The following is a 9,590-nucleotide window of genomic DNA, read 5'->3' as shown; positions in this document are numbered from 1 at the left end:
GCTAAGTATTGCGATATGATATATTGCATTTCGGATTTCTTTCTACGCTGACTCCATCTTTGTTTTGACTAACTTCCTGCCAATCCCACTGACTTTCCCCATGGCCATGACCGCACAAGAAGAAGCTCAGCACCATCTAGTTCAGGGGTTCCCAAAGTGGGGGTCGCGAGATGATTACAAAATAAAAATGGAGAATTAAAAAATATATATTAAAAAAAAAATGATTTTTTTTTTTTATAAATTATTATTAATAAACATTTTCAGGGGTGGACTAGCCATCTAGTGATAGTAGTGAGACAATAATGACACTCCCAGTCTCTGGCACTGTTATTTTGGGGGTCGCGGGCTAAAAAGTTTGGGAACCCCTGATCTAGTTGATTGAAAAAACAATTGTTACCAAAAACTTTAATTTGGATTTACAATATGAATAGTTGACATAATAAAATATCGATACTTGGCGTCCATTTTGTATCGATACAAAATCACTGCGATACTCCGCTGTATCGATTATTTCCCCCACCCCTGATGTCTCTGTGTTCATAATGATGTACCTTGTGTCCATGCAGGGTGTAGATGAGGCGCCCCTCCACCAGGTCCAGGATCTTCACTGTGCTGTCGCTGGAGCCACTGATCAGGAAGTTGTTGGACGGGTGGAAGGAAAAACTGTTGATCCCTGCACTGTGGACTGATCAGAGACAAACACACACATGAACAAACATGTATTGATTTATTTGTTTATTCCACACATGGCAGTTATTTAAAAAAAAAAAACATGTACACTAATACTGGTTGTTTCTTTTTATTTGTATAGCGCATGGTGGAAAGAAGCAGGGAGAAGAACATCTTATTTTACCTGCCCAGATAAAAGCAATATTCTTTCAGTCACAGTTGCTTAAAAATACCGAAACATAAAAACCAGAACACAACTTCGATCATACTGTCTAATTACGCTTTCTTTATACATTTTCTTAAACATAAAAATGGTCTTACAGCCCTTTAAATCATTCGGCAAATAATTCCACTTCTTTACGCCATGTGACACACATCTGCTGAAAATGTAATTTCCTCCTATGATGCTCATCCTCTGAAATTAGAACAAATTTGTTTTGTATATTTTCTGGCAGTATTCTGTTTTTTGCTTTATGCATAACTAAAGCTGTCTGTGATTCTATTGATTCTTTACATTTTAACAGCCTTGACTCCATAATTAGTGTGTTTGTTTGTTCTCTAGGTTGTACATTATTAAATTTAAAAAAATGGAGATATTTTGAAGGATATTTTAGGTAATTGTTTTTTTTCTCCAAATGGAATATATTGTAATAAATACCTTGATAGTGCTGAATCAGCTTGTTGGTCCGGAGATCCCAGATCTTCAGTGAACTGTCGGCTCCCGAGGACGCGATGCATGTTCCACTCGAGTTAAAACCAACAAACGTGGCCGATCTGGAAGAAAAAACATTACATTACATGTTAGACGCTTTTACCCAAAGCTACTTCCATACTCAATACTGTGGACAATCCCCACAGGAGCAATTTGGGGTGAAGTGTCTCAGGGACACAACGACATGCTGACTGCAGTGGGGTTTGAACCTGTGACCCCCTGATCCCAACACCTACGGACTAATCCTAACCCACAGCCTCCTATCCCCATGGTAACAAGACGGGCGTGTAAATAATACACAACAACCTGCTATAAGATAAGATCTACTTTATTGATCCCAATTTGGGAAATGTTTGTGTTGCATTAGAATAAAAGACAAGGCATTGCACATAAGTAGAAATAAACCACTCGGAAATATAAACATCTCTAAAATAGAAATAAAACAGCATTAAAAAAGTTGATAATATACATAGCCTCTTTGTATGATATCAGTATTACAACTTTTTTTAAAAACACGTTTTAGGAGACTGGCCAAGAACAAAAACCCCCTCTATGATTAAGGGATTAAAACTAACAGGATTTTAGTCATAGAGTTGAAGGTCCCCTATTTTACTGTTTTTCATCGATATATTATAGGTCTCAGATATATGCAGAGCCTGTCTCTGATTGGCTGAAACACCAAACAGATCATTGCAGCATTACCCATAATCCCCTCTGTTTCAGCCCTGTTTCCAAAGTGCTGATTCTCTGTCTTTTACTTTAAATGAAAATAAGGAGCCCCTCCCCACGCCCCTCTGAGAGACATTTGGTTACAAAGAACTCAATGGTGCTCTAGGAGGAGATTCAGGTGATAAGGGGGGGGGTTACCTTGTTGCTGATTGGCTAATGGTTACACAAGACAAAACATCGTTATGACATCATAAAGTGGCCAAAATCTGATCAGCTCATTTTCAGACAGGTTTTTATAGAAATGGATCAAAAAGAGAGAGAATCTTTGTTCCTGAAACTTTCAGAATCTCTTGAAGAAGAGGGGACACATGTTGATGTAGAAGAGACATGAAGAAGAGGGGACACATGTTGATGTAGAAGAGACATGAAGAAGAGGGGACACATGTTGATGTAGAAGAGACATGAAGAAGATGGGACACATGTTGACGTAGAAGAGACATGAAGAAGAGGGGACACATGTTGATGTAGAAGAGACATGAAGAAGAGGGGACACATGTTGATGTAGAAGAGACATGAAGAAGAGGGGACACATGTTGATGTAGAAGAGACATTGGAAAGTTGATTTTGCGTAATAGGTCCCCTTTAAGTAATACGACACCAACAGTGATGGCAAAATGAAAGCTAATCATATTATTAGGACACTTTCAGGACTCACTCTGCAGAGTCGGTGAAGCAGTTGATGCAGTGTTTGGTGGACGTGTCCCACAGCCGGACGGTGCGGTCGTCTCCACACGACGCTATCAGACGCCCATCTGGAGAAAACCTGCAGGGAAGAAATCATTCCCTCCTTCACACTGAACTCAACTTTACTTATATAACACCTCTCATGCAAACATGCTGTCCAAAGGGATCTAATAAACAACACACATGTGGAAAGTAAATGAATAAAAGTCAATAGAATGACATTTGTAAAAACCAAGTGTACAAATATATATTATATATTATTATATATATACAGTCTATGGTACAAACCAAGGCTATAAACATGACTCCTATTAAAAACCAGATAGCATGTTTTCTCTCACTGATCGTGCTGTTTTGTTAAATGTTTGTGTTTCATGTATTGAGTCTTGATATTTGTCTGTTGATGTTACACATGGAGCTGCTGTGATGGAAGTCACATTCAGACTTGATCTGACCAATAAAGTATTATCGTATCGTATGGGGTTGTATAAAAAGTATTTAATTGCCTTATAAAATATCAACTTTGCTGTTTGAAATTCTAAACATTGAGTTACACATTAGAGTTTAAAGGACTTCTTTGTTCCTGGACGTACTGGATTTGTGGCAAACGGAACAAAAACTAGATTTTCTCGTGCTGTCTTTAATGTAGGTAACCTAGCACTAAAAGTAACTGAGGAAGCGTTGCTGCTGTACCTGGCGCAGCGCACCCAGTTGGTGTGCTGGGTGAGCGAGTAGACGAAGCACTGCCGGTGGACGCTCCACACTTTGACCGACTTATCATCCGACGCCGTCACCAGCCGCTGTCCATCGTGGGAGAAAGCAACGCTGCGTACAGGCGCCGTGTGGGCTTTGAACACTGTGGACTCTCCTTTCCTATCGACACAGACACATAAACACAACAGATTAAAAACCCAGCCTCAGTCACATATTTCATATTAAGTGCCACTTGTTTCACACATTCAAAGAATATGTATATATGACTCAAATATGTTTATAAAACGGACAAGTCAAATCAAGCAATCTGATTGGTTCTTAGCCGTGATATACTGAGCGTATACCACGGGTAGAATTGTAAGTTACTTTTCACAACAAGTCAGTATCCCTCCGCGTCTGAGAAAAACAGTATACAGTTGGGCTGAAAAGCAAACTGCTTGCTAAGGGGGTTGCTAAGGGGGTTGCTAAGGGGGTTGCTAAGGAACCACGCCCCTTAGCTGTGATATAATGAGCATATACCACGGCCTGTCGTGAGCTATTGCTTAAATATATGTTCATTTCATTAATTTCTTATTTTTAAAGTTACTTACCTGTACTATAACACTCCTTGTTGTTAAATACCAAGCAACTACGTGCAATATGTGCAATATATATATATGCCGTTAATAACTGTTCAATATAAACCTGGCTGCTAAATCCTCAGCGCTGTTACAGGATGTGTATTTTGTAAATTGTGTAACTTTCTTTATTAGCATTTTTGCATATGTTAATACTTTTGTATGCATGCTTCTTAGGTTACATTAAGCTGTCTTTGGCTCTTTTCTGCTGTAACAATGTAAATGTCCCCTCTGTGGGACTAATAAAAAAGGTACTGTATTCTGATTCTAAATATCATTTTAATTGTATCAATCTTTATTTTGTAATCTTGTGTGCATCTGTGCTGTCCTGTTTTTCAATCTCACCCTGTTGCTGTTTAAACAGGGTGATTAATAAAAGGTCCATTTGATTATCTTATATCTTGATTTGAGATGTAAAAGTGACTTGAGCCTACATGGTGGGGGTCCACAGTCGGACCGTCCTGTCCTTGGAGGAAGTGGCCACCAGGTGACCGGAGGGGGAGAACTGCACCCCGGTGATGAGGTCTTGGTGGCCGACATAACGGAAAGCTCTGGCCTTTGGAGCCAGATTCCAGATCATCAGAGATTTATCCACTGAGCCTGAGGCTGGAGGGAGGCAAAAAAGATCAATGGAGAACGTTCAGTCAAGACTTACACACCAGACAGAGTAGATATCCTGTTAGGGATCAGCATTATACATAACTAATGGTATTTAAACAGTCATTACAGTGAATAAAGTGAGTTTGTAACTGTATCCTTTTATTGTCTGGAATAAAAGAGCCACATTTCACTAAATACATTCTTGTAGGTCAGCTTTGTCGAACATTCTCTGGTTTAACTTCTGCAAAAGTCACTGTATTCATCAAGTGCATCAATATGCACCGTCAAAGTGCCACAAGAATACATCACTGTGACAGAAACCAAGATGCCCATCCTTGAAACCATGTCAATTGTATTAATAATAGATTATCAAAAGTTCAAATTTTGAAAAACACAAGTTCATAAAAACTTTAAAATTAATCTGCTATGTTTGGTTGGTTGTTTGGTTGGTTGGTTGGTTGGTTGGTTGGTTGGTTAGTTGGTTGACCCCTGCTAGGTACAGTATGTTGAGCATGATGAGGACACATCATGTAAGAGTCACTAACATGTAATTTACATACAAATTGTGAGGTTATTAGTTAGGATCTTATTCGACCAAATACTACAGACTAATTTTAACATAATTTCACATCAATTTAACTGTTTCTGAAAATGGCATTAATGTGAAAATGTTAATAATTTCTGAGAGTGAAAATGCACGACACATGTGATAACAGGCAATCATTAAAACAATGTCAAGTATTATCGGAGAATGTGTAAGGTTTGTGGCAGTAGATATTACCCAGTTGTTTGCGGTTTGGATTGAAGTCGGTACAGGTGACGGCATCTTTATGCCCCTTGAAGTGGCGCTCTAGGCTTGGATCTTCCTGCAAAAACAATGTAGAGACAGTCAGGGACACTGCTTTCCTTTGCAGTATAGTGTGCTCAAAATGTTATTTTGCATCAAGTTTGTTAAAGGTAAGGTGATGTGTCCTGTGTAGGGAGGTGTGTGGCGCAGCGGGTTAGTGCATTGGTGATTGGATCAGGGGGATCAGAGGAGCACAGGTTCAAACCCCACAGCAGTCAGCATGTCGTTGTGTCCCTGAAGACACTTCACCCCAAATTGCTCCTGTGGTGATTGCCCACAGTATTGAGTATGTTCGTCGCTTTGGATAAAAGCGTCTAACAAGTGATGTGTATAGCACAGTGATGAAAAAACAGCTCTGACAGACAAAGACCTATGTGTATTTGATGGATCTTTCACTTTAGTAAAAGTAGCAATACAACAGTGTAAACACACTTGGCTACAAGAAAGAGTCCTTCTTTTAAAATACTACTCAAGTAAAAGTACACAAGTAAGCTAGTAATCATTTTGTAATGTTGTCTCACTTCAGAGTCAAACATATTAAATAGTTGGATAATATGTATTCATGCATTCATCACTTTAATGTTGCACTTGGCAAAGGTGGGGTTTATAAATTTGGTTAGGAACGTTTGTTAAAAAAATGGTTTCTTATAACTCTTTTTGGTACAACTAGGCAAATTCCTCGCATGTGTAAACTTACCTGGCAATAAACCTGTTTCTGACTCTGATTCTGAAGTAGCATATCATGAAAAAAGCACAATACTTGTATTTACCTTCTAGTCAAGGTTGATGCATAATGTCTTGCTAGTAGTGGAGGGCTGGGCAGGAAATGACTTTGGATCACTGCATGCCTAGGCTCTCAACACAGTGCATGTGTTGTCTGATAACATTAAGGTTAATACAAAAAGTAAGCCTACTATGCAGTTGATATTTTCAGAGAGATCCCAGGGAGTGTTTTGCAAGCCACTCTCAGCAAATCCTCTTAGCAAAGCTGCAGCTAGCAAACTCGCCGACTCAGCTACTATTAATCCCATAGAAAGTTATCCAAGTAAACACACGTTTGCTCATTAGCATTTACAAAAGTATTAACTTACCAAAACAGAAGCCATTGTGGGCATTTGCTTAAAAAAGCAACTGTTGTCACTGTCAGAGGTAAAGTAACGTTGCTTCCATGGCTGTCAAACAGTGCGCCTTCAGCAACAGTTTCAGACCCGATGTGTCGAGCTCAGAAAATAGGCTGTTCTCATCAACAGTCCCAGCAACCTTAGAAAAACGTTGAATTCCCGGACTTTTAAATGAAAACTAGGTTTGTTTGTGCATGAAGAGCCGCATAACACACGCTATTTCCACAGCTAATGAGACGTAGCCACCTGTAGCTTGATACTCATGCAACTAAGAAAGTGATGATGCATTCATGAAAGTTGGGGAATATTTTATTTATGATAATACGAAATTAAAATGCCATTCACAACTTCAAAACACCATTCGCAACAGCTCTGAAGTTGCAGATAAGAAAGGTTATCTACTACGAAATTAGAAGTTTGTCTTTCCAGTCAATTAATCAAGGATCTCCTTATTGAATTGCATGGAAAAGTGCCCAGCTAATTGTAAGTTAGTGAACATTACATAAAAACAAAAAGAGAAAACAAAACAAATTATAAATATCAAGTAAGTGTTTGGCGAAGAATAGCCATTGAAGGAAGAATAGTAAAGACCCAAAAGTGCTTCCAACAAGCCAAAAATCGGCAATTCAAAATTGTTTTTTTTACTTTGTAATGAACGGTCCGGTTATTTTCTGGTTTCATGAATGCGTCCTGTCATTAAGGTGGAGCGTCTTTCGCTGCTAAGCAACTAGCCGGTCATATCATATGAAACTGCATTTACGCGGATGCGGCCCAGTATCCGCCTCTCTGATTGGTCCATGAAACAGCATCAACCAATCAACATCGAGATTGTTAAACTATTGACATTCATGTTTGGCATTTCGTTTTGAAAAGATGTCGCTTAAACAGGGCATCGGCAGTGTGGTGGTAACGTCTGTTTAATGACAATAATGGTTGTTTTATCTGCCCGCTTATTGTTAATATTGTATTATCGATAGTAACATGCACAGCGTGGGCAAACAGAAATAAATGTAGCTATCCTAGCATGCTAACTAGTTAGCTATTGTCAGAGTTATGTTACCATATCAACGACAGTGCACCTGTGTCGTTGGCAGAATTAGCTCTTTTAAACCTTAAATGTTTTCAGGTTAACTTACCTACCATTAGAAAGTAATATCCAGTCTGTATTTCTGTTCATTAAGATGACTATAACCCATTGTTTTTCCATCTAGTACTTGAAAAAGAGGATACCGAAAAATGAGAAATATCAACATGTCAAAACAAGGCTGGATACAGGTATGTTGTCTTTGTACAGATGAACTACAATCTTGTTATCAAGATCATTATGTTATGACTTAATTAACAAATGCCTTATTATGAATGTAACTGTCATTTTTTGTAATATAGGTTGCAGTCTCTCAAAGTATATGGAAAGGCTGGAAGACATAAAAAAAAGTGAGTACCCCATGTGAACAGGAATTAGATTGTGCAAGTCATTGTACATATTTATACTTTTTGTGATGCATTAATACATCTCAAATGTTTTGGGGTTCGCTGGAGGTTTCGTCAGTTTTTAAATCCGGCTTCTAAAATAACAGATATGTTCATAAACGGAGTAAAAACTAAAGCCTGAATCAGCAGGAGGTGTTTGAATATGAGTTGTCTTTGACACAGGTGCATTAAGATGGCTATTACAATATCTTTAAATGTTAAACTTCTGTGACTTAGATGTTTAATTGATAATAGGTTTCTTATAGATACAAACAGCTTCACAATGTCTTCCTACAATACACTTCACAAGCAGCCAGAATTGAAAAGTGCCTCCGTCTATCTGTCTAATACACAGTTCCCGTAGCAAAGACATTAGTGTATTAGTTTCCTATACACACTTCGAATTCTTCCCAAAGGTGAAAAGTTGGTTTAAATAATAGAAGTTTAAAACTCACAAATGATCGTTCAGAGCAACATAAGCCTTTGCTGTTTTCTCTCAGATTACAGGTATCAAAATAATGAAATCTTTAAGCGGTTAAAGGTGACAACGTTTGCACAATTGGTAAGTATTAACGGTTATTTCCTATCATTACTGTCCAGCAAGATTGGTTTGTTGTTATTTGTGTGGCCCTCTACATTTTAGATAACATAAAGAATGCAGAGAGAAACCATGATCCGTGCTAAATAATTGATAAGCCACTTGTGTAGAGAGTTTGAACGGACGTGTTACCTTTATCCCAGGATACCATTCTCTTTGCACTATTTGCAGTTTTCGTTCCTAGCAGAAGCGTCTTAGATTGATATCTTGTTTTTTACACCAGATACTCCAGGTAGCCTCTGTATCCGACCTGAATGAAAGTGAGATCGACGGTGAATCCCACTGCCCAGAAGGTAAGTAGTAAAGTCACTGATTCACTTAACATTGTGAAAATGCATTTATCTCCAACTTCATACCAAATAGCACATTTAAAAAAAACTTGACGTGGACTACTGTTGGGAAAATAGTGAATGTCCTCTTCCAATATGAGACCCAACTGTAGCTGTGAACATGACAGGATGTGTGATTACCTAGAAGAGCATCAGGACTGTTTGAGGCATATGATAGCTATATGATTAACATGATGATTCAGCCTCTATGGAGAGACATATGACAAGCATGATCATTTCTGACGTGGAGCTAATCTGAAGTACATTGAATACTGCTTTCTATTCCTCCATCTTGTGACTGTGTAACTCCCTCTCTTGGATATCAGCATGTGAAGGACACTGTTCAGGAACTAGTTGATGCTCTGTATGTGATGACAACTTCCATTCTGGAGAGGATCACAAATACATGGATCCTGAGATTCAAGCTCAAGCCGGAGACCAGGGAGATTTTCAAACAAATAGTAAAATAAAATGTGTTTAGCTGTGAATCATTTCTTATA

The 9,590-nt window shown here is 38.4% G+C and overlaps 2 protein-coding genes across 2 annotated transcripts; one reads left to right on the top strand and one right to left on the bottom strand.

Annotated features, from left to right (window-relative positions):
• Positions 1 to 520: 520 nt before the first annotated feature.
• poc1b (POC1 centriolar protein B) lies at positions 521 to 6,944 on the bottom strand (the record flags this gene model as incomplete). Its single annotated transcript, XM_010777694.1, has 7 exons — positions 6,664 to 6,944; positions 5,507 to 5,591; positions 4,560 to 4,731; positions 3,488 to 3,667; positions 2,766 to 2,873; positions 1,328 to 1,443; positions 521 to 685 (listed from the first exon to the last, which is right to left on the bottom strand). Coding segments are annotated over exons 1-7 (850 nt in total), but the record flags the coding sequence as incomplete, so codon positions are not given.
• A 605-nt stretch (positions 6,945 to 7,549) lies between these two features.
• On the top strand, positions 7,550 to 9,072 carry LOC104951057 (centrosomal protein of 41 kDa-like). Its single transcript, XM_010777693.1, has 5 exons — positions 7,550 to 7,599; positions 7,905 to 7,968; positions 8,080 to 8,127; positions 8,664 to 8,725; positions 8,985 to 9,072. The coding sequence occupies exons 1-5, from the start codon at positions 7,567 to 7,569 to the stop codon at positions 9,060 to 9,062; spliced, it is 285 nt and encodes a 94-aa protein (XP_010775995.1). The 5' UTR covers positions 7,550 to 7,566; the 3' UTR covers positions 9,063 to 9,072.
• The last annotated feature ends 518 nt before the right edge of the window (positions 9,073 to 9,590 follow it).

Source organism: Notothenia coriiceps, unplaced genomic scaffold (genome assembly GCF_000735185.1).
Source record: "Notothenia coriiceps isolate Sejong01 unplaced genomic scaffold, NC01 NC01_scaffold00018479, whole genome shotgun sequence".
NCBI lineage: Eukaryota > Metazoa > Chordata > Actinopteri > Perciformes > Nototheniidae > Notothenia > Notothenia coriiceps.
This window is presented reverse-complemented; position numbering and strand designations above follow the sequence as displayed.

Bases quoted from the DNA above. Each gene is read 5' to 3' on its own strand.
- LOC104951057 (XM_010777693.1), top strand. From the start codon at position 7,567: ATGTCGCTTAAACAGGGCATCGGCAGTGTGGTG. The intron at 7,969-8,079 runs GTATGTTGTCTT...TTTGTAATATAG, and splicing joins CAAAACAAGGCTGGATACAG to GTTGCAGTCTCTCAAAGTAT. The intron at 8,726-8,984 runs GTAAGTATTAAC...TTTTTACACCAG, and splicing joins TGACAACGTTTGCACAATTG to ATACTCCAGGTAGCCTCTGT.